This window comes from Tupaia chinensis, unplaced genomic scaffold, assembly GCF_000334495.1.
Source record: "Tupaia chinensis unplaced genomic scaffold, TupChi_1.0 Scaffold000333_1, whole genome shotgun sequence".
In the NCBI taxonomy this organism is placed as follows: Eukaryota; Metazoa; Chordata; class Mammalia; order Scandentia; family Tupaiidae; genus Tupaia; species Tupaia belangeri.
The window spans coordinates 2,240,245-2,265,747 of record NW_006159827.1 but is presented as its reverse complement, the minus strand read 5'-3'; the positions used below and the strand labels follow the sequence as shown (position 1 = coordinate 2,265,747).

At 46.0% G+C, this 25,503-nt stretch overlaps 1 protein-coding gene across 4 annotated transcripts in view; it reads right to left on the bottom strand.

The window, feature by feature from the left end:
* Positions 1-25,503, bottom strand: part of SRGAP3 (SLIT-ROBO Rho GTPase activating protein 3) — a 287,471-nt gene that overhangs the window by 93,181 nt on the left and 168,787 nt on the right. For all 4 annotated transcript variants that reach the window (XM_006152033.3, XM_006152034.3, XM_006152035.3 and 1 more), the window contains exon 4: positions 7,706-7,768. In XM_006152033.3, coding sequence (XP_006152095.1) covers positions 7,706-7,768 — 63 coding nt within the window. The remainder of the gene's footprint in view (positions 1-7,705; positions 7,769-25,503) is intronic.

The following is a 25,503-nucleotide window of genomic DNA, read 5'->3' as shown; positions in this document are numbered from 1 at the left end:
ACCCTCTTTTAAATGCAAAACGAGATGAATGAATCTGGATGGTGACAGCTCCAGTGAAAAGGCCCCTGGGGCAGGATAAGGATCAGGCCTTAGAAGACAGCCTAGCTTCTCAGCACTGCACGCACTTCCCTACTCCACAGGTAGGCCGCTCCTGGGCACAGCCAGCCTCTGCTTCCAGCATTTGTGCCTGGGTGTAACCCAGGGCCAATGCAGGCCACAGACCTCCTTGAAGGAGAAGAGAAGTATCAAGAGCTCATTCTGAACACCCACATGCTCTGTGGCCTATGTTCTCTGTAGACCTTAATCTCTATTCTAATTTATTTGTGTTTCATGTGTATAGATTATCTCATCTCAACTAACTGGCAAAGTCCTGAGGCCAGGACCTTGCTCCTGACCATAGTGGTACAGTGGTCCGGACTCAGCAAGTATCCTTACGTATTTGTATGAATAAAAGAATGAGTGAATGTTGAACTGGATGGATGGCTCGACGGATAGAGTTGGATGGATGGATGGATGGCTGGGTAAGTAGGTGGGAGGGTGCATGGATGAGTGATGAGTGCATGGATGGGTGAGAAGATGAAACGGAGAGAGGAAGGGAGAGAGAGAGTGCGATGGGGAGGTACAGTACTGTCTTTGATCTGGTACGTGTATCTGGGTACAGCTATGCCTCCATCATTAAATATTTATTGAGCAGCTCATTCTGTGCAAGATACTGTACTAGGAATTGCTACAGTGTGGAAGACATCTAAGATCCCCCCGCTACTGACTGTAGCAGGGACACAAATGATTAGAAAAGTGATTTTCACATACTGTCATTGTGTTCTGTGATAAGGGGAGTAGAGGTTGCTACAGGATGGCTTCCTGGAGGAAGTGACATCTAAGCTGAATCTTGAAGGAAGAGCAGCTGTTAGTTGGACATGGGAACAGAGCTCAGGTGGGATGGAGTATCCCAGACAAAGAGAGCTGTGTGAGCATTAAGCCCAGTGGGGGCAGGAGCCAAACAGGTCTGAGGAAGCGCCTATAGGTGGAAGAGCATCAGGTGTCTGAGCACCAGCCAAAGGAGCCCCTTCCTGGCCCTCCCCTGGAATCTCTCCCTCAGGGCACATCTGTTGTTTTTCTCTTCCCAGGATCTTCCAGTCTTCCTTTGATAGCAGCTTCCTGATTTTCTTGGAGGAAATTCCCCAAATTCCCCTCCATTATTCTTAGCCTTTATGGTTCATGGGAAACTGACACCACCCTCCAATGGGCGGTGAGGGTGGGTGGGTGTGAGGCCTGGACTGGCCAATCAGTAAACATTATGTTAATCAGGCCATGACTGCTGGGCTCACCTCAGGAGGAGGGGCAGCCAGGTGCTCACCAGTCTGTAGGGCCCTCTGCTGCTGCTCTGGCAGGCGGCAGCCAGAACCCACTGCACTGCGTCATTGTCACTTAGCAATAGAACTCTGCTGTTTATTCCAAAGTTGCATTTGTTAGTGTGAAATACCATTTCCTTCCAAAACAAATATATATAAGCAGTTTATATGTATTTATACGAATAGTTTAATTATATAAGTAGCTCAGAGGAGTGGGTAGGCACATTAGTTTTGTAACAGGCTCAACTCTCCCCTGCTGGGTGGCCCTGGGCTGGCTACCTGGCCTCTCTGTGCCTTAGAGCCCTAACCCTAAAATGAGGGTATAATACCACCTACCTCGAAGGGTTAGGGTGAGAATGTAAAGCACTTACACCAGCCTGGCCCACATATGATGGCCCACATATGATGGAGGTCCTAATTATTAGTGAGATGAAACACTCTCCGAATCATAACTGCTAAAGCAGGACGCAGAGCAGGAGGCATGTTTCTTACCACTGTGTAAAACAGGGGCATGTGGGATATGCCTAGGCATGGACGCTGACCGATGAAGGAGACGCTGCTAAACCAGGCACTAGCATCCTAATAACCAAAGGTGTGTGGGGAACTGCAGGGACTACTGGGTTATTGGGCAAGTCGTAACACATTTTTACATAGAAAAACACGTCATGACTTTCCTGATCAATACTTGTCGTTGTGTATTTTTCTATAGCATTTAACTACTCTTGTTTTGTTTTGTTTTTTAATCAAGGACAGGATTCATCAAGAGTCATGCATTGCTTAGCAACAGAGACATGCCCTGAGAAATGCATCACGTCAGGTAGTTTGGTCACTGTGCCGACCTCACAGAGTGCTTACCCAAACCCGGACGGTGCAACCTATTATGCTCCTGGGCTGTATGGGTAGCCTCTATGCTCCTGGGCTGCAAACCTTTAGAGCACATCACTGTACTAAAGCCTGGGAGGGGCCAGCGGGTGGTGTAGCGGTGAAGGCACTGGACTCCCACATGGCCACTGCGGTTTGAGCCCCATACCCAGTGGCTTGAAAATCACTCAGGATGCATGTGTGTGCGTGCCCAAAATCTGAGAGGAGAAGGGATCGTGGTACAGCCATCCTTCCTGGGGGGTGATTTCTCACTTTCCCTCTGTTTCTCTCTGTCTCTCTCTGGTGACTGCATGCGCCCTGTGGTAAAACCCTGGGGGCCGGGGCTGGGGGAGGAACCCTGGGTGATGGTAACATCATGGTAAGTACCTGTACACAGAAACATATCTAAGTACAGAAAAGACACAGTAGATTATGATGTAAACAATAGAAAACGGTGCACCCATAAAGGACACCTTCCATAAAAGGGCTTCGCAGGACGCTCTGGGTGAGTCAGTGGGGAGTGCCGAGTGGATGCAGAGGACGTTACTGCACACGACCGTGGGTTTTATCTACAGTGTACAGTTAAACTATGCTAAATTTATAAGAAGGCCTTTCTTCCCTTCAATAATAAATTAATCTTAGCTCACTGTAACCTTTTTACTTCATAAACTTTCCTTTAAATTTTTGTACTCTTTTGGGCTAACAGGTTAAGACACACACTGCACAGTTTTATACAGATATTTTTCTTTATATCCTTATTCTAAAAGCTTTTTTCTATTTTTTTTCTATTTAGGGCCATGAGGTGGCCTAGAGTTTGGGGCGGCTGGAGCTAGACTTCTGAAGGGATTATTGGAAATCCAGGTGAGCCACACGAAAAGCCCAACTGAAATATGTTATGCGGTACATGGTAGTATTTCTAAATTTAAATATTAAACTATATTTTTTTAAAATAAGAGAGTCCTTTCTGGGACCAGCCAGTAGGGTTGAGGTACTGGACTCCCACCTGGCCAATTGTGGTTTGAGTCCTGGATCCAGCAGCTTGAACATCACGCCAGGGGCCAGCAAGTGGCATAGTAGTTAAGGCACTGGAATCCCACATGGCCTACTGCTGTTCAAGTCCCAGACCCAGTGACTTGAAACATACCAGGTGAGTGTGTGTGCGCATATGTGTGCCCAAAATCCCAAGAAGAGAATGGAGGAGAAGCAATCGTGGCATGGCCATCCCTCCCCCAGGGGGGTGAGTCCTTGTTTTGTCTCTCTCTCTCCCTATTTTTCTATGTCTCTTCAGCGAGCAAAAAATCTCTCAAAAAAAAAAAAAAAAAAAAAAAAAAGAAAGAAAGAAAAGAAAACCATGCCAGGTGAGTATGCACACATGCCCAGCACATGTGCCTACATGTCCAAAATCCCAAGAGAAGAATAGAGAAGGAATTGCAATGTGGCCATCCCCCTTTGGGGATGATTTCTCACTTTCCCTCTCACTGTCTCTCTCTGGTAAGTGCACACACCCTGTGGCAAAAACCTTTAAAAAAAAAAAAACAAAAAAAAGTCCTCTAGCTCAAGTACAGAGCATGCATAATACAGAGCAGGGCTGGAGGGTGGGAGATGAGGAGGAGGTGGCGGCACTTTTTCAGGCAAAGTATTCTTAGGACTTGGGTTGGCCAAGCAGCAACCAGAAGGGAGGAGAGAAAGACTCAGAACTATGCAGGAAAAATACATATGCTACATTCTTTCATAAAAGACACAGTGTTTTAGCACTGGCATTGGCCATACACTGAGCTATACTCATATGCCAACCACTCTCTTCAGAATAATTCAGACAGATGTGTTAGTAACATCCCCATATGCCAGGGAGTGGCTGAGCTCAGAGGGTTCACGTGCAGGGCCTCGAGGCCAGGTCCATCTGACTCTCAAACCTGTACTCACACAAACTGTTAAACAAAGACTGGAGGGTATTATTATTATTATTATTATTAAAGAGAGATTTTTTTTTTTCTATAAGGCACGTGTACTTGCAGGAGAGACAGACAGAGATGGAGAGTCAGAATGTGAGAAATCACTCCCCAGGGGGAATAGCCATGCCACAATCCCTTCTCCTTCATTCTCTTCTTGAGATTTTGGGCATGCCTGGCGTGACTTTTAAGCCACCAGGTCAGGGACTCGAACTGCAGTCCACTATGTGAGAGTCTAGCAAAGTAACCATTATGCCATCCACTGGTCCCAAAACTGGGAGAGCTTTAAAAGGAGTGGAGTAGATCAAGTTAAAGAAAATTATTAAGTAGAAGACAGAGATCCCAATGACATGGTGAAACCATGGTGGTTATACATGAGTCTCATTCTAGCAAGATGCACCATGCATCTGGGGTGAAGCTGGGACTAGTACCCAGGTTTCTAGGTTTCCAGTCTAAGGCGTCTCCACCATCCCCATTCCTGAGGGTGGTTATCAGGAGGGAGACACCTTGGAAAACCTTTGCCTGAAGGCCTAGCATTCACTTCAGACCCCTGAGCCCACGCACAATCAAATCAAGGCTTGGGGAGGGAAAAGGTAGAGTCCATCCATTATCCAATGAACGTCTCCCTGTTACCAGCTGCTGCTGATGTGGCCTCTAGTGCCCTCCCCACATTGCGCTGAGCAGAGTCATGGACTCCTACAGCTCTGGGTTTGGAAAGTGGGTCTATAGAGCTGCCTGGGAGAGCTTGGGCAGAGCGCCGAGCACAGAGACTGGGCTGTGGTGATGGTTAGCGATGCAACAGGTGCATTCATGATCTAGACACGTAATGAACATCTGAACATATTTTTAGCTGAACAATGAAATGGAATGGGGGTCACTGGTTGGTTGTTTTGGCTTGGTCTTCCCTCTTCTGGGAGGATAGGCACACAGGTCCTCACTCTTGTCTTCTGCTCTTTTTTCCTCCCAGGAAAATATAAAATCAAGGCCTTTGTTGTATCCAACTGATGGAAGTTCGGGAGAAGAGTGAAGTGTGGTATGTGTGAGTGTGTGTGTGCACTAGTACCTGGTACGTATGTGTATGTGTAAATATGTATGCATGGTGCATGAACACACAGGTGTGTCACTGTGGTGTATGTGTGCACATGTGTATACATACCTATGATCATGCATGTGCTCATGTGATGTGTGTACGTGTGCACAAGTGTGTGCTGCTGTGCATGTGTGTAGTATGCATATGTATGTGTGTTTGAGTGTGTGTGCACATACTTTAGAGAGGAGAGTACCTCTGGGTGATGAAGACTGGGCAGAGGTAAGACTTGCTGAATGGTGAATGAATGATTGAATGAATGAACAGACTGACCCACCCTGCAGTCTCCTCTGCAGCCTTCCTGACTCCAGATGGAGACAAGCCTTTTCCCTAAAGCAGGAGATGGAGAGCCTCTTTGTCCATCATCACTAAGTCCAATAGTGCCCCCTGAACAGACCACTACCATCCCCTTTATAGATCAATAAAAAGGGTTTACAGCATAATCCCTTCTCTACAGAATCTGTTCCTCACTTACTGTGTCACCTCGTGTCCAGCACATGCTAGGCTCCATCTTGTGTTGTACTATCAGTTCATGCACTTTACTCTTTTTTCTCTACCCGGGTTCTAAACTCCTTGCAGGCAAAACCAGTTCCTTTCACTTATCCATTCCTTCCTCCTTTGCTTCAACAAGCTCCTGGGAGCACCGAGGGTGTGCAAGACTTTGGGATGTTCACAGTCCCCACAGTGCCCTATCGGACTGGGACCACAGCAGACAACCCCAAATGCATTTCTGGGCAACTACGTCAGACTCAGTGTATAGTCCACAAATGATCCTGGGAGCGCTGTTGGCACCCAGAAACTTCCAATTCTGCATGTGCAGAAAAAGGGGAGAGAGGTGAGGGAGGTGCAGGGCCCTTCCTTGTCCACCAGCTCCCCGTCCCCTCTTACCAGGCTGCCGAGAGCCTGGCCAGGCAAATCAACTGGATTTGAGCGCTGGTCTCTGGCTCTTTGTGTGTTAAGCCAGTAGGCCATTCTGACCCTACATGGCCTGCTGATGAAAAGTAATGTGTACTCTCAAGCAGAGTTCTCCCTTTACCTTAAAGATGACCCAGTTAAAAACTGCCCAAAGTGTATATTTTGCTCCTTAATCTAGAATCATAGAATCACAGGACTCCATTTTTATCTAGGAACTCTCATCTCCATGTTACTGATTGGGAGACTGAGGCCCAGGAAAGCAAGTGCTTGGCCCAAGGCCCCACAGTAGGCTGGAGTCTGAGCCCGGCCTTCTGATCTGAGGTCCAGGCCCTCAGACAAAGGCTCTCGGCCCTGAGGAGTCTACCACCTGCCGACCACACAGAACATAAACACAGAAAAACAATCATATCAACAAGAAGGGGCGTCTCACAGCCTGTTGTTCCTCCCTCTCATACCAGGGATTTTCAAATATAGTTTTAGCAGCGAAACCCACTACACACACACACACACACACACACACACACACACACACAAACACACACGCAGTTCTAATAAGATGCTTTACAAGGAATTTCTGTATTTTTAAAGCATAACAATTCCGCTCCGTTCTGATTGTTGCCGGGGCAAACGACCTACGCTTTACGTACTGGGGCTCTACCCCTGTGCTCCCCACAGCTATCCATGGGGTGCTCCACTTCCCTCCCCAAGGAAAACCAAGGCTGCCTGAAGCACCGTCTGCAAGTTCCTGCACTGCAACTAGCACGTTTCTGCCCGCATTTGCTGGCCTGGGGCTCTAACCTCATCCCAGTGAGTGAAACCCTAACTCCAAGCAGGCAGTGAGGTCTGCCCTGGCCAAATTGTGCTGTTCTAAATTAACCTTCGGAAATGGCAAGGCCTGCTGAGCCCGTCATGTCACGTGACCTTCAGAACAGCTCTTTATTCTGCACCTGAGGACACTAGGGGGTGAAATGTATACTTCTTTATATAAAGAGATTAGATAGATAGATAGATAGATAGATAGATAGATAGATAGATAGATAGAGATAGATAGATAATGATGTATGGATTTTTTTTTTTTGCACCAAATATACTCATACTTTAATTCCATTTGTCCACAAACCTGAGACCCAGACCAGGTGCATGCCCGCTTGCAGTCCCACAGACTGCAAGGAAGAGGCCTCAACTCGAGTCTATGCTCTGTGACCCCAAAACCCACCTCAGGAGCCTCCGTACCCAGGTGCCCCAGCTCCTACTCTGTGTCCTTTGCTTTGGTAGAAAACACATTCCACAGCTAGAAGGGTCACTTGAACTTCTTGTGACCTTTTACAAACTGAACATGGCCAGACTCCACCCCAGACGTAAAGAATCAGAAGCTGGAGTTGTAATTCATTATGTCCTGCCATGATGACCCACTGTCACTCTGGCAAAGACACAACAAAAAGGCCCAGAGTCATTCTTGACCTCTGTTTTGCATCCCTCCAGCTCCAGAAGCTGAAGACAGGGGTCCTATCCCAAAGCGCAGCCGCCAGAGCAATGCTTACTGTGTAGAGCTCGTTGGTCACCTTCAGGAGCTCCTCGTGCATCTGCAGGCCGATCTCCTTGCTCTGGAATAAGAAGAACAAATGTTACAAGGGGAGACGCTTGTTGCTTGCATTTACCAATTTCTTTTCAACACCAAATCAACAGGAGTATTTGGGGCAGAGTGGGAGGGGATGCAGAAATCACCTTTGATCGAGTCTAGATCAATGATTTGTCAAAATGCCATCAGTAATTTTGGTTAAGATGCCTTAACCCTCAGTTTGACTCAATGACAAATCATTGATCTAGACCTGAATCCCCCAACTCTTGTCCATAAAACAAACCCAGAGGGGTTCCTTGCAAATGGAGTTCACTGGTCACCTAAGCTGGAGAACCTACACAACAGATCCCTACCTGAGTGCTCACAGTAACAGGAGTGACAAATGAAAGATTCTGGGAAGGCCAAAGGCTCTTCCTTTGAGCTGGTCTGTTCCCTCTGTAACACTTGTCAGCACCTCATGAGGATGGGTTCCACTGAACACAGTTTGAGAAACAATGATCTAGCATCCAGTACTTGGTCATCCTCAGGCCCTCCAAGAAATGCTGTCTGCCAGCAAGTCAATATCCCCCCGCTTCGTGGAGGTTTTTCCTCCCTGACTAGAAGTCGGCAGCTTGCACCCATCTGGACATCAACCGTCTGGCTTTCAGGGTGTGGTTACCTGGTTAAGATCCCTTAACCCTGGGAACCAGCAGTTAGCATAATGGCTATGTCGCTGGACTCCCACGTAGTCGACCGTGATTCACGTCCCGGACCCGGTGGCTTAAAACTCACGCCGGGAGCGTGTGCGTGCGTGGCCAAGATCCTGAGAGGAGAATGGAGGAGAAGGGATTGCGGCGTGACCATCCACCCTGGGGGGTGATTTCTCGCTTTCTGTCTCTATGTCTCTCTCTGTCTGTCTGGCGAGCACACGCCCTCCTCGGTCATTTTTGCAAGGACAGCCCCCTTTGTGATGAAAAAAAAAAAAAAAAAAAAAACCTCTCCAAAAAAAAAAAAAAAGATCCCTTAACCCTCAGTTTAACTCCAGACTTCAGTTCATCTCTCCCTGTACCACACCTCCAACCTGTTAAACCTTGTCCTGTCACTGCCCAGGACTTGACATGACCATGTCATCAGCCTGCCTTTTGCAACCAGGGAGCAAGAGCTGTGTGGGTTGGCAGAAAGGTGCTGGGGCACAAGGCAGGACATCTGAGTTTTCACCTCTGCTGGTTCCGTGTGGCCTTGGAAAGTCACCTCTTCCCTGAGACTTAGTTACCTCGTCTGTAATAAGTTCAAACCAAAACACTTCTTAAAGCATGACATGGGGGGGGGTCTCTTCCAGGTGCTACATCAAAAAGGGGGCAGGGGCCTCTGAGATCAGAAGGATTTAGGAAAAGCTGGTTGAACAAAGGTAGACAAGTTTGCTTACTGAGGGACTTTCAGTGCCTTTAATGGTCTTACATACATGGAAACCTTGTAAGAAGGGGCTGTAGTGTGTAATTTTGTTGACCACAAACCTTCTTCCCTGAGGTGACATACATGCTATTGAGAGACACAAATCAGAAAGTAATAAGCAAATTATCTCCAGGTCCTACCCAGCCTAAAGGGTTTAGGATTCTTTATTATTTTACTTATTATTATGCTTATTATTTTGGTAAATACTCTCTGCTATGGCCTAAATGTTTGCATTTCAACCAAAAGTGATATGTTTAAATTCTAACTTCCAACGTGATAGTATTAGGAAGTGGGGTCTTTGGAAGGTAAAGAGGTCATAAGGGTGGAACCCTCATAAATAGGATTAGTGCCCTTGCAAAAGAGATCCAGAAAACTCCCTAGCCTCCTCTCACATGTGAGGACACAGCCAGAAGCCACCATCTATGAACCAGGAAGTGGAGTCTCATCAGACTCCAAATCTGCCAGCACTTTGACCTTGGACTTCTCAGTCTCCAGAACCGTGACAAATAAATTGCTCGTCTGTGGTATTTCGTTACAACAGCCTAAGTAGATACTCTCTCTGTTTGCCAAACCAAAACATTAAGTTTCCATATAGAAATGGGAGGCCGGCACAGGCTGAGACCACATGGGAGACTGGGGTTGACTCCCGGTCCGACCTGATTACTGGAGTGTGCCTATAGTCCTAGCAACTCAGGAGAGCTGATGCAGGACGATCACAACTGTGACTCCCTGTCTAAAATATGGAGGGGGAGCACTGATCTCTGCTCCCTGAGCTCCCTGAGCCTCACAGTGGCCCTGCTGGTGAGCAGAGACAACTTCTGCAGAGGAAGGCCCAGTATCAGTATGATGCCTTCCTGGGCTCCTCCTTGCTCCTCAGCCTTTTGTCTGAGCTTCCAGATTCGGATTGCCACAAATCGCCCCTCAGGAGGAAGTCCTTGCCAGCCAGATCTCTTAACAGACAGCATAAACCTTCAGGGCAGTTCTGGTAATATATTTAGACTTCCCTCCAGCTCTGAGGGCGAAAGAAAGAGGACCTGCCCCAGACTCCAGCAGAGCCTATGCCGGGCTTTCTGTGCAGAGCTCTCTAGGGGCTGCCAACAGCAGCTGTGATTTCCATAGTGGTGCTCCATGAGCCCAAACAGCCCTCCCTCCTCTGATTCCCTGTGGTTCCTCCATGTGAGCAATCGCTCTGCGTCTCAGTTTCCCCTGTGGTCCCTGCCCCTGACATCTGCCCCACCACTGCTGACTCCAGACTCTGACACCCTCCCATGGCTTCCTCTCTGTTCTCAGACTCACCAACTTCTCTGACACATGAGACCTGTTTCTTATGTATATTTATGATTTAACTTTAAAAACAAATTATGGTAGGGAACCAGCAGTTAGCGTAATGGCTATGTTGCTGGACTCCCACATAGTTGACCGCGGTTCGTGTCCCGGACCCGGTGGCTTAAAAAACTCATGCCAGGCGCGTGTGCGTGCGTGCCCAAGATCCTGAGAGGAGAATGGAGGAGAAGGGATTGCGGCGTGACCATCCCCCCTGGGGGGTGATTTCTTGCTTTCTGTCTCTATGTCTCTCTCTGTCTGTCTGGTGAGCGCACGCGCCCTACAGTGAAAATCTCTCCAAAAAAAAAAAAAAAGAGAGAGAAAAACAAATTATGGCAGAGAGTATATGTGCACAAGAGAGGGGGATGGGGGCAGCCTCCAGGGGTCACTATGTGATCCCTTTCCTTCAGTTCTCCAGGCTGCCAGGATCCTGGGCACACATGCGTGTGCCTGGTGTGTTTTCAGGCCAACCAGCCCAGAGACTCAAATCATGGTCAGCATATGGCTTCCACCTCCACAGTCCAGTATGCTCCCAACTGTACCACAAAGGCTGAGTCTAACTTTTTTAAATAGGTGGTAACTGCACATGGTTAAAGGAACTAAGTCAACAAAGTAAAAAACAAACAAACAAACAAACAAAGAGTAAGTCTCCAAGGCTCCCAGAGCCCCGCCCAGAATGCTATGAGCAGTTTCCTCGGAATCCCTCCAGACGCAGTCACTGGGTGTAAAAGCACACCATAGGACAGCATGTGTTCCCTCTTGGCACAAACAGGAAGGTATGCACACACCTGTACACCTTGCTTTTTCCACTTAATCCCCCTGAGAAATTTTCCATTGCAGTCCATGTAGCTCTTGCATCCCCCCCTTTTGCACAGCTGCTTGGAATTTTGGGTGCCAGACGTATCATAATTAATTTAAGCAGCTCCTCAGGGACGGACATTTGGGTTGCCTGCAGTCTCTTATTCCAAACAATGATGCAATGAACTTCCTGTAACCTGTCGCTGTGCACAGGGGCAGGGACCCATCAGACAGGGACCTGTCTTAGAAACAACACTGCCAAGAAGACTCCTGCCAGCTCCCCCATGCTCTTGACTTTAGCCCTCACTTCTTGGTGGCCAGCTGCCATGTCACCATCTCCACAGGCCCCTCTCCTGCTACCCTTTGGACTCTAAGCTCAAAGACCTGTATCTTCAGTTGTTACAAAACAATATGGTCTAACAGTCTCCTCACTACATCAAACTCAAATGATCCCACAGCAAATTTAAACTTCTCTCCATGCCCTCAATTTAGGTCCTGGGCTTGTTGACTAGAAACCTTTGAGTTGTCTTTTGACACTTTTCTGTCCCTCCTTCTCAATCCAATCTGTCACTGTGTCCTACCTTGAAACTGCCACACCCTTCATTCTCTCTAACAGGCAAGCTGGCTCCCTGCCCAACATCCATTCTTGCCCTTCTTACTTCCTAACAGAGCCATGAATCTGCCCTGCAGTTCATCCTTCCAACACAGCTCCACAGGAAGATAATTCCATCGCTACTTGAGCTGGCGACTCCAGTATGCATCATTGGTCTTGGGGGGTAGGTGACTTAACTGGATGGGTCTGATTCTGAGGCTAACGGAATGTAGGCTTCATTCAGAGTAGAAGTGGGAAGGTTTTTGAGCAGCAGTTTATGCTGATCAGGGTTGTGCTGTAGGAGGATGAAGACACCAGGGTGGATTGAATAGGGTGGGGTCGGAGGTCTGTTTCTTGCTTCTTCCACAAACTGGAAGCCATTGGGTGGAACTTGTCCTGGCTGCTCACCAGCCCCTCAGCACCACGCCTGGGGCTGGCTACGGAGTAGGTACACAGCAGCCATTGACTTGCACAGGGCTCAAAGGTGTTATTTTTATTATTGTGGTGGTTGGGAAGAGAATATTCCCAACTACAGTTCTAGAAACTACTGAATGCGAAACCCAACTAAACATTCCACCAAGAGCAGGAGGCCAGAGCCCTGATGCTCTCTAGTAGACCACCACACCCAGCCCTTAGGGACCCAAAGGGCAAGGAATTAGCATTTCCTGCCCACATGTCTTACACTCCTTTCACACCTGCGGCCGGAGGTCGGGGTGGCAGGCTGCTTCCTCCGTGCACAGGAAGTACGTGGACTGTGGAAAAGCATGACGTTGGGCCAAGGAGGGCTCGGTCATGACAGCTATGGTTTTTTCAGGGCTGAAAGGCCATAGCCCTGTCTTTCTGACCCAGGTGGCAGTTCTGTGTCGTGGGGGCTGTCTGCATCGCTGGGCGTTCAGCCATATTCCTGGGTTCTACCCGCCAGGTACTGATAACATTCCCTACCTCCCACCCCAAGTCTCAACAACTCAAATGATATCCAGACACTGCCAAATGTTTCTGGGGAACAAAATCACCCCCGAGTGAGAAACACGGCCACAGCGCACACCTCCACGTGGCGTTTTCTCTGGCCTACAGGTATGTTTTGTTTGGGCAGTCAGTGCTATCAGAAATCTGAACACTTTCCCAGCCTTGAAAAATCAAGAATTGGGGGCCAGCAGATGGTGTGGAGGATAAGGCACTGGATCCCACATGGCTGACTTTCATATTCAAGTCCCCAGCAGCTTGAAAAATCACTCCAGGCACATGTGCATGTGAGCCCAAAATCCCAAGAAAAGATTAGAAGAGAAAGGACTATGGCGTGGCCGTCCCCCCTGGGGGTGATTTCCTACATTCCATCTCCCTGTCTTTGTCTCTCTCCAGTGAGTGCATGTGCCCTGTAACAAAATCTAAAAAAAAAAAAAAAAAAAGAGCAAGGACCCTGTAAAAAAAACAAAAAAAAAAAAAAAAAAAAAAAAAAAAAAAAAAAAAAAAATCAGGAACACCAGGAGAGTCAGCAATACGGAACCCCCGCTTAAGCATAATCCCGTTTGAATATGGCCTGTGTCCACCAGGGGGTCACCATGTCCAGCACCTTCCTCCATCAGCCAAGTCACCTATCTGGCCCAGGAGGTACCAGAGTTTATTACCCAGAAACCATCCGGACCTCTCAGGGGACAGAGTAGCATCCCCTGGTGCTCATTAAAAACAACAGCCCAGGATTTGCTGAGTCAGAGCCTTTGAGAGTGTCTTTATATATATATATATATATATATATGTATATGTTGAAGGTTTTGAGCAGGAGTTTATGTTGATCAGGGTTGTGTCTTTATATATATATAGATATAGATATATAGATATATAGATATATATATAGATATGAATTTAAGCCACAGGGTCCGGGATTCAAACCACAGTTGACTACATGGTAGTCCAGTGACACAACCAATACGCCAACTACTGGTCCTGAGAGTGCCTTTTTAACAGGTGCTCTTCCGCATCCCAGAGTTACTGAGAGTCTGGCTCCTCCTCCAACAGCACGTTGTGGCTCCCAGTGGCCCCTGCATCCCTCCTCCTGCCTGCACTATCTCTTCTGCTGCCCTGCAGCCAATTCTTCACCAGCTGTGGTTTAGTTCACACAAGCATTTGTTGACTACGTGGTAGATGGCAGCCTCCACTGAGCACAAAAGGCACAACACCGAGGGAGACATGTTCTGCTCTCAAGTGTTCTAGCCACAGCAGCTAGCATGACAGCGCCCTTCCTGTCTGCCCAGTACTACTCCAAGCCATGTCTATACAGGACCTAACTTAAACCTCGAAGTAAGTGCTATCATTACTCCCATTTGACAGGAGACGGGGGCTGCAGGCTCAGAAGGGTTGATCAGCTTGCCCAAGATGGTATGCTAGAAAGTGAGAGCGTTAGGATTCAGCTTTTGGTTGGTCTGACTCCACAGTTGGCGCCCCAAATTACTCCCTATGTTATGCTCCCTTGGGCCTCGTGTGAGATGCAGATGCACAGAGGAAAAGAAACCATTGCAGTGCTCTGATGGAAGTTCAGGCCATAGAGAAGCACAAAGGAGGGTGTGCCCTTGGGATGCTGCCTGTCTGTATTAATAAAAAGTATAGAGGCCGTTGTTCTGGACTGAGCTTCTGCTCTGTGCCTCAAGAGAACAGACCAAAACGGAGTCACTCCTGTTAGAATGCTACATCATCAAACTGAAACTTTGAGGAAGCTCATTTCCTGAAAACATGAGGTGCCAGTCTACCTAAGTTAGTGCTTTGAGGAAATAAAACATATGTGCTTCTTGTAGCTTTCTTGGGAGTGGGTACCTGAAATAGCTCAAGATGCCACGTAGACTTTTCATTTTCATGAATGTTCTTATTGGCCAAATACACTCCTCCTTTACCTTCCAGATTTACTGTATCCATAAGATCATCCTGATCCCGTATCACAGAATGAGCCAGTCACTGGCTATTCCCTCTACCACCCCCACCCCACCTCTCCACTATGGTCCCAGTCATGACTTTTAAAATCAAACCAAAATCTGTAATTGGCACATGTCATCCAGGGCAGTGTGGATTTCGTGATGACTGGGCCATCATCCTAACCTTGGCCCAAATGAAATCTTTCACTTGGCTTGCTTTGTCTCAGCCTTCTTTCTTTAGGTTGACACCTGTCCAGTGCCCTTTCTCATCATTTATACAGGAATTTGCACTCCTGGCTCCTGCCCCACTTGTGAGAAGGTCTCCTCCTCTCTGGCCCACCCGTTCTGCTAGATATAAGTCAGTTATGATGGCCATTTCTGGCTTCCCCTTCCTCCTTCTTCTGATAACAGACGAGATTTGAATGGGATGCTCCTGTTTGCCTGGCCACACAAGATGGTGCATCGGGCAAGGAACTGGGCCTGGCTGGAGCGTCCCAGCAACTCGTCTCCACTATTGGGTTGGAGATAAATATGCATCATAGGCTGAGCCAATAGGAATTTCCCCTGGGAGCTTCCTTTTTTTAATTTGTTTAGTTAATTCCATTTGTTGCTATTATTTTTTAATTTGAACAGGGAGAGACAGAGAGATAGAGAAAGGGAAAATGAGATAGCAAGTTGCCAGGTCCAGGATTCGACTCACGGTCGACCATGAGGAAGTCTAGCACCTTAACCACCACACCAGCTGCCAGCCCCTTCCCTGGGAGCTTTCTAATAACCGTATTCTCAGATCACCCTCCTCTGGGATTGCTAAGCGAGGACAGAAGGCTCTGTGCACTGCCTGCCACCACCTTCCCAACACAGGAGAGAGTCAGAGCCTCGGAGCTTCTAGATCTTGTGACGCCTGAGAAAGATCTACTTCAGGATCCAATACGTTTTCATTTTTACCTATGTGGGAGAATATCATTAGGTTGTCAGGAAAGTCACGACATATTTTTCTATGTTTTTACTATGCACAAACGTGCTGTGACTTTTCTGACAACTCAACAGCATAATCTGTGCTGATGTCAGTCTAAAGATACCAGATGACCACGCAATGAGATAGCCCCAGCCTCCCAGTGATCACCAGACCATTTCCAAACAGTTCCTGCAGAAAGGACTAATTTCCAAATAAGTCAACTATAAGCTCCTTAAGGTCCAGGACTCTGCCTTCAGAATGTTTCCCGTAATTCTGATTATGAAGATTTGCGTACAGAAAGAGCTCCTTAAACGCCTGTGGATGAGCTCAGGAAACTAGAGAGGTGCAAAAAGTGGAAACCTTTGACCTTTATTTCTCTGCCAAAACAAACATTCACTCCTGTCACGATAGGACCAGCTGAAAAAGATTTTCTCGACATAACGTAGTTATGAGTTAAATCAATTTCTTTGCCCTAAAAATCTTGCCATGTGTGAGTTTTCAATGCAAGACTGATCATGCTTTTGAGGGGAAAATCCTCAAGAATCTTAATGTTGGTCCTAGGATTTTATAGGCTATACTTGAACAGTTCTATTTTTGAAGGGCATGTCTTCATCTCCTTCAGGCTAACATATGGATGGGTCCTTTCCTGTGCTAACATCCTGTAGTGCTATCTAAAAACTAATGCCATCTTGGGACCAGCAGTTGATATAATGGCTATGTCGCTGGACTCCCATGTAGTCAACTGCAGTTCGAGTCCCAGACCCCGTGGCTTAAACTCATGCCGGGCGTGTATGTGTGCGTATCCAAGATCCCAAGAGGAAAATGAAGGAGAAGGGATTGCGGTGTGGCCATCCCCCATGGGGGGTGATTTCTCGCTTTCTGTCTCTCCGTCTCTCTGTCTTTCTGGCAAGCACATGTGCCCTATAACAAAAACCTCTCCAAAAAAAAATTTCAAAAAATTAAAAATAATGCCACCTTAAAATATTCTGAGTCTTAATAACAAGACTTCTGCAGCTCCCTCTTCACTTCTCCAAAGAGGACCATTCTAAACAATTTTTAGACAATTTTCATGCAGGGAGTAAGGTGGATGTTGCTATGATTTGAATAACGAGTTATTCTCCAAAGGTTCATGAGACCAATACACTTGGTCCCCAGAGCATCGGCTTTGGGAGGTGGTAAGATATTTAAGAAGTGGGGCCTCATACAATTGGCTGGAGATGTGGGAGGGACAGACAGAGGAGTGGGAACTGTTTCCTCTCTGTGTGCCTGTGCCACTCTCCTCTCTGCTTCTGTCCACCACGTTGGGATGGAGCACTGGAGGCCAACCTGATGCCAGCCCCATTTTTTGGACTTACAGTATTATGTTTAGTAACACAATAATGGACTAACACAGATGTCTTTGTGAACCCTCAGTTGTCCACGTGAGGTCTCTCTTCTCCTATCCCATCAAGTCCTGCTACGGCCAGGCCTGTCTCTCTCATTCTTTTCTCAAATAGATATTTTCATGTTGGGTTACTTTTGGGGGGTATTCTATGGATTTCCTAATTTGGGGGTTCCAAACAAACAACACGAAACAAAAACCGAACAACAAAAACCTTTGTGTCTTTCAGTCCTGGATTCTGGCAGATCCCACTCACTGCTTTCTATACACTGGCTTGTTTTCTCATCAAATCATAAAACTCGAGACCCACAGATGTTCTCTATTTAAATATATGATGTTTGTGAGTGCAGGCTATCTCCCAGAGTGACGTTGTGTTTATTTCCAAAGCAAAGGCTTCAAAGGCTTGTGTTAGAGGGCTCAGGCTTCTCCTTCCTGGTCTGCAAGGTTGGCAATCCCGGACCCCAGCCGCTCAAACAGCCACATGGCTAACTCCTCCTTCTAGTCCCGTCTCAAGTTGCCAATAGCTGGGCTGTTGGTTCTGCGTCCTACTCCGGTCCTTCTCCCAAACATGCCTTCACCTAGTTCATGCTTACCTTCCATGCCGACCCTTGGTATTCTTCTTTTCTCTATTCCTGGCTACCCTTCATTTCCTCCCATTCTAATCCGTGCCTCCTGTTGCTGCATCACATTTTTCAAGAAGTCACGATGTGGATTCAAGTCCTGCACCATTCTGTCTGTTGCAAGTCTGGGATTTCAGATTGCAAGAAACAAGAAGGCCCTAGAACCACTGGGCCATTCCTGGCAGTGCTGAGCCCCCCTGATGCCCACCCAGGAGCCTAGCAACATGTAGAGGCGATGGGCCTAGCTTTTGTCCACCATCCTCTTCCTTGCAGTTACTCCCCTCATCTCTTTGGGACCCTGTTTATGCTGAAAGCCTCACTGATTTCACAACTGCTTAAAATAACAGGTCTGAGAAAGTCCAGGGGCACCTGGGGATGGCTATGAACATGTGACCAAATGTGGTCAAGGTGAAAGTTTCTGGAGCCCTACTAATACTACTAAATATTACTATTTTTTTGGAGGAGTTTTTGCTGTAGGGCGTGTGCGCTTGCCAGACAGACAGAGACAGAGAGACAGAAAGTGAGAAATTACCTCCCAGGGGGGATGTCCACTCCGCAATCCCTTCTCCATTCTCCTCTCGGGATCTTGGGCACACACGCACACACGCCTGGTGTGAGTTTAAGCCTTTGGGTCTGGGACTTGAACCACACGGTCCAACTACATGGGAGTCCAGCGACATAGCCATTATGCTAACTGCTGGTCCCACTAAATATTACTATTAATAATAATACTTAAAGTCATCATGAATAATAATGCTTACTATTACGTTTTCTCTCTTTTTTTTTTGAAGAGGTTTTTGCTATAGGGCACGTGCACTCGCCAGACAGAGAGACAGAGAGACAGAAAGCGAGAAAGCAACCCCCATGGGGGGATGGCCATGCTGCAATCTCTTCTCCTCCATTCTCCTCTTGGGATCTTGGGCACGCACGCACGCACACATGCCCGGCGTGAGTTTTAAGCCACCGGGTCCAGGACTTGAACCGCGGTCGACTACATGGGAGTCCAGTGACATAGCCATTACGCTAACTGCTGGTCCCACATTTTCTCTTTTTTTATTTATTCTTTTATTTATTTATTTTCATTTGACCAGAGAGGGACAAAGTGAATGAGAGACAGAGAGAAAGAGTGAGAAAGTAAGCTGCCAGGTCCGGGACTCGAACTGCAATAGGCCATGTGGGAGTCCAGTGCCCTTAACGGCCAAACCATCTGTTGGCCCCAATGGTTACTATTACTGTAAATAATACTTATCATTATGAAGAGTAACACTAATGGGCATTATTTCTTGATCTCTTAGCACGTGCCAATGCTAACTGCTGGGTTAGAGAATACCTCATTTAAATCGATATTAGCCCTTTGGAGGAGGTGCTATTATGGACCCCACTTTGAAGATTAGGACACAGAGGCTCAGGAAGGCTGAGCTGTTTGCCCAAGACCATGGAGCTAGCTAGTGTGACCTTCTCAGCCGTTCCCCTCTGCTGCCTGCATTGGGAAAGCTAGCACTCTAAGGGCCCTTTCAAATTTTTTTCCATAACATTTAAAAACCATTCTAAAACACCAGCACCCTTCTGCCTCAGTATAGAAAAGATACTGCTGGTTACTAGGCCCTGCTTTTTAGATCAGGGTAAATGCCAGATAATGCACAGCACAGCACAGTGCCACAGGGCAGAAGCTCCTGTTACCTGTGTTGAAGTCCTGGTCCAGCCCTGGCTTCCAGACTGACGCAGATGGGGATGCTGGGGAATGCTGGGCTCAATCTCTGGGGACCCAGAACATCTCAGGAATGGTCTCGCTTGACCATGTCCCTGATGTTGGCCTATTTTTTTTTTTTTGACTGTGATTCTTCTAGTCACAGCTAAGGAGCTAGTGGTTGATGGTAGGGGTAAAAGCCTGCATGTGCGGGAAGTATGACAAGGCCATCTTCCTGAAAAACAAGTGTCTATAAAAATCTAAAGCTGCTTCGTTTTGAGCTGTTTTCTCTATATACATATTATCTTCAAGGTGACTACGGATGTTGTTAGGTCTATTTGTTGGATTCAGAACATTATCAATCACTTATTATAACTTGAGCATCCCTAATCTGAAATTTGAAATGCTCCAAAATATGTAGCTTTTTTCTTTAAAGAGAGATTTTTGCTATAGGATGCATGCACTACCTGGAGAGAGAAAGACAGAGAAACAGAAAGTGAGAAATCACCCCCAGGAGGGATGGCCATGCCACAATTCCATCTCCTCCATTCTCCTCTTGGGATTTTGGGCATGCATGCACATGTACCCAGTGTGACTTTAAGCCACTGGGTCTGGGACTCAAACCACAGTCAACCAGGAATGTAACCATTATGCCATCTGCTGGTCCTCTCTAACTTTTTAAAAACATTTATTTATTTCTTCCATGAGAAAGGGAGACAAAGAAAGGAGGAAGGCACCACCAACAGGGTCTTCACGCCATGATCCAACTCCCAGCCTCAGTCAGCCCGATGATGGGCAAATGTGCACAGAGTGACCTCGCGATGCAAACCTGGGACCTATGTGATGTGTCAAGTCAGTGATTCAGCAGTACAGACTGAACCTTTCTACTTTTTCTAAGAGAGATTTTTGCTAGAGGTTGCGTGCACTCCTATGTGACCTCAGCATTGCAAAGCACGGCCTTACTGCTTCACCACCACTACTGGACCAATACCTCGAACTTTCTGAGTGTTAGCATAATGCCACTAGCAGACTGAAAGCTGGCCACTGCTGTAGCTGCCGTTAACAGCTGGTATTACAATGATCCATTGTGCTACTTAGTTACCCTATACAGATTACATATGTATTTTTTACTGTATTAATCTTTTGCCAGATTTTTTACTGTTGAGTACTTGTATATAACTAAGTGTAAAAAAGTGATTACTTATCAGCAGCATACAAATTTAGAGTCAGGAACGATGACAACCAACCACAGATTGTCCACGTGGGTAGTTGAGATAGTGACGCCTTTGATTTTTGATGCTTCAGTATATACCAACTTTGTTTCATGCATAACAAACATTATTGAAAATATTATATGACATTACCTTCAGGCTATGCATATAAAATGTCTATGAAACATAAATGAATTTTGTGTTTAGACATGGATCTGATCCCCAAACGACCTCATTATTATATCTAAATATAATAAATTTCAAAACAAAGTCTGAAATCCAAAACATTTCTGGACTCAAGCATTTCAGCTAAGAGATTCAGTCTGGGGATCGGCAGATGGCACAATGGCTACGTCGCTGGACTCCCACGTAATCAACTGTGGTCTGAGTCCCAGACCTGGTGACTTAAAACTCACATCAGGTACTTGTGTGTGCAGGCGCAAAGTCCTGAGCTAAGAATGGAGAAGAAGGGATTGCAGCGTGCCCAGCCCTGCTGGGGGGTGATTTCTCTCTTTCTTTCTCCCTGTTTGTATCTCTTTGTCTCTCCAGCAAGTGCACGCAACCTCTAGCAAAAATCTCTCTTAGAAAAAAGAGAAAGGTTCAGTCTGTACTGCTGAATCACTGACTTGACACATCACTTTAACCTCTGTGTCATTTTATACCCTGATGTTCTGTTTCTCATGCATTGTTTGTGTATAGGATGTGAATGAGGATTCCACTGGCATTTCAAAAATGCCTATACTCTATATGCGCCCATTTATCTACCACTTGACTCATCTATTCCTTCATACGTTCATCCATCCATCCTTCCACTTACCCATCGACCTTCCCATTTGTTCATCCACTCATCCATCCACCCCTACCATCTTTCCCACTCCCGCATCGTCCTCTCTGACTCAGGCCCCCGTTTCCTTTCACACTAATATGGATCTACATGTGTACGTATAATAACATGTAGCCACTCTCTGTTTGTCCAGAGCCTCTCTCTCCAAAGCCATCAAAAACATCAAGTTAAATTAATCACCCTTAAACTTGGCCCTTCTCTCCCCTACTCAGAAACCTCCTGTGGACCTCTTATGTCTAGAAGATCAAGTCCAGCTTCTCGTTACACACCCAAGGGCCTCCTTGACCTATCTCCAAGCTGCCTTATTTCCCACCCTTAATTTCAATCCTAGGATAGTTAAAACATGCAGAGAAGTAGAGAGAACAATAACAAACACCCATGAGCACACCACCCAAATTAGATAACTTTTAGGATTTTTCCATTTTTGCTGTGAAATTATTTTTAGGAAGCCAAATGTTAGAGAGATAGTCGAAATGTTCTTGGCCTCTTTCCTTCCTCCCTCTTCCCTCAATGACTATTCTGAGACTTCTAGGTATCCTTACATAGTCCACATTTGTGTAGCTTTATTTTGGACAGGTGTCTAACAATATGAACAATACAGCTTATTCATCTGTGTTCTAGATTTTATAAGAATATCATGCTGTGCCTTACTTTTTTCACCCAACATTACAAGTTTTATCCACATTGATACATGCAGACCTAGTTCTTTCATCTTAGCTATTGGATAGAGTGTCTTCAAAAAGTCCATGGAAAATGCAAATTATGCAAAAATTACACATAGATTTTTACCAAGATAAACTTACACTTTAATTCTTTTTTCCATGAACTTTTTGAAGTCTCCTAATATAATATTCCATGATGTGACTATCCATGCCTCCTTTAACCATTCCCTTAATACTAGACATTAAGGTTATTTCTCTTTATTTCTCTACCACAAACACTACTGCAGCAAACATCCTTATACAAAGATTTGTGTATGTGTGCAGATATACTAGAATGCCTTTTGGTTATACTTAGAAGTGCAATAAAGTTAGAAATTAGAAATAAGCAGAAAGCTCTGAAAAAATCTTTGAAACTAAAAAAGAAACATCATTCTGAATAATTCATGGGCAAAGAAGAAACTATAATGGAAATTATGAAATATTTATATCTGGATGACAATGACAGCAGAGCATCACTTATCAGAACTTTTGGGTGCAGTAGCACCAATAGCATTATTTTTCAATCATTCTTATTTTGTAATGTATGCATTTAAGTGACATTTTCTAATTGGATATGACAGGGACTCTGACACATTATTAAGTTTTGTATATTAATGTGGTAACCAGTCATCTTGCTGAACTCTTCTCAGCAGAAAGAATAACTTGCTGTTGGTTTCCAGCAAACACCTTTTATCAGATTATTGGAGTTTCTATTTACTCCTAATTTTCTAAGAACTATTCTTCTAAAAGGGCAAAATGTTAGAGGCATGACTTTTAAAAGTCATTTCCCTCTACACTATATTGCATAGAAGTCCTGGCCAATATAATACGACAAGAAAAAGAAATAAAAGGTTATAAAAGGCGAGACAAGACCACAGTCATGTAGAACTAAGCAGTGAGTAGCTTCCCGAACTTCTTATTTCTGATCCTTTGTTTAATCTATGTACTTGGAATAAAATCTTCCTTCATGCCATCTCCAATTCTAATTCTCCCTATGTTCCTTCTCAGAGTTCTAATCATCACCTTAACAATAGCTAATACTTACTGATTACTTACTGTGCACTAGGCAGACATTTTATATCATGTTTTAATCCTTGCAACAATCTTATGAAGGAAGTTATTATTAGCTCCATTTTGAAAATGACGAAACTAGGCCAGTCCCATAGCCTAGTAATTAAGGGAGCTAGATCCCACATGGCTGACCACAGATCAAATCCCAGATCTGGTAACTTAAAAAACATGCTGGGTACATGTGTACCCCAAGTCCTGATAAGATTGAGAAATGGAGGAAAAGGGACCATATCCTATTGGGGGTGCTTTTTCCCTCTCCCACTGTCTCTCACTCTTTGTCTTTCTGCCTCTCTCTGGCATAGTGCATGTGTCCACTGGTAATTAAGAATAAAGAGGGGCTGGCAGATGGCATGGTGGTTGAGGGCGCTGGACTCCCACATGGTCAGCTACAGTTCAAGTCCCAGACCTGGCGGCTTGCTTTCTCACTTTCTCTCCCTTTGGTCAAATAAATAAATAAATAAATAAAGTTAAATAAATAATTCTTAAAAGAAAAGAAAAGAAACAAAAAAAGAAAATGATGAAACTCAGAGAGTTTAGGGATTAAGGCTGAGCTTGCAGGGCTGAAAACAGAGATTGAGCCAGAGTTTGTTCCCAACCATAGCACCTGCACTAGACTGCCTGCCTGCTCATGGTACAGGTCCCAGACTTTCCTTCCCACTGGCCTTCGCTCGGGTTGGATTCTTTCTTGCTTTCCCTGAATCTCTGCATATCTGCTGTGGACACTGTGATGCACCACCTGGATCCCTCTCAGGATTAGAGGACTTAGACCCCAGCTGCAAGAAATGCTGCCAGCAACACCCCCGGCTGCCAGCTCTGTTTGGAACTGCCTCAGTGAAGAGGCATCTGCACAAGCCTGTGCCCCTCCCAGAGGCAATGCACGTCCAATGACCAACCAACATGAGGGTACAAAGGCCTGGCCTCCTCACCATAATCCAGGACAACTCTAAAGGGCCATCCAAGCTCCCCAGGGAGTCAGCTGAGGCCAGCTTTGTGACTACAGCACAGCCCACCCTCCCCATGTGCCGGCCACAGCATCCCTTCCCTTTCTTCTACAGATAAGAATCCCAAGAGTCTTCACAAATAAAAGTGGACTTAAAAGTTCACAGGAGAAATGGAATTAAAGCATGAGTCCTTTTGGTGCCCAAAACATCCAAATCCATGCATATTTTTTTCATAATATGCATTTTTCTACAAAGTTTCTGAAGACCTTTTATATACCCTTGCATGTGACCGCTGACATGTGGTCAGCTTCCTGGGGAACCCAAGCTCTGACTGATCCTAATTCTTCAAGGCTCACCTCAAATGCTGCCTCCCCAAACCTCCCCAGCTGAGATTATAAGGTCTCCTCTTTCTGAACTATTGGGTCATTGGGAAAGTCATGACATGTTTTTACATAGGAAAACAGAGGAAAAGACTTTCCCGAAGACCTAATACCTTCTGTGAGGACGATCATCCCAACCTGCCAGAAATGAATGAATTACTGCTTCACATCCATCTGGTCTTCCACACCAGGTGTGAGCTCCCTAAGGGAGGGCGTAGTATCTGATTCATTCCTCTACTTGAGTATGTGCTCTGCAGTTGGACACATCTCCATCCAAACCCAGCTCTACCTTTATTGGCCTCAGTTCCTTCCTCTGTAAAATGGAACAATGAGAGCGTCTTCCTCTTTGGCTTAAAGCATTACATGTTTATAGAAAGCTTAGCCCTGAGCCTGGCACGTGGTATGAGCTCATTCAGTGTTTGTGGTCTCTAATTATTGTTTACCTACTGTCACGATAGCACTGATACGTGTTTGCTGAGTGTGTTGGGAATGCCCAATGATGACCAGCTTAGCGGGCTTCGCTGGCAGGGCAATGGCTCACAACGTCATCTCCCTGAAAGACAGTGCAGATCAGCTGAAGGCTCCTCATCCTTTGGCAGTCTGCCCACTTCTCTCCCTCTCTCTCTCTCTCTCTCTCTCGCTCTTGCTCTCTCTCCCCATGCCTCCAGCTGGACCCTGCAGCATGCAAACCCTCACTCTCCCCTGCAACCAAAAAATAAAAAATAAACTTGGCTTTGAATCCAAGGCCACTGGTGCTTTTGATCTCAGTTACAAAGCAAGGCAATTATTGGACACAAAAGCTCTGATTTATTTATGAAATGCAACAGACATCTTCGAGGCGGGCACGAAAAACCTCACTCAAGACCAAGTCCTTGTTGCCACACAGAGAAGGGCTGCTTTCAAACACACGCTGCCCCCCCCCCCG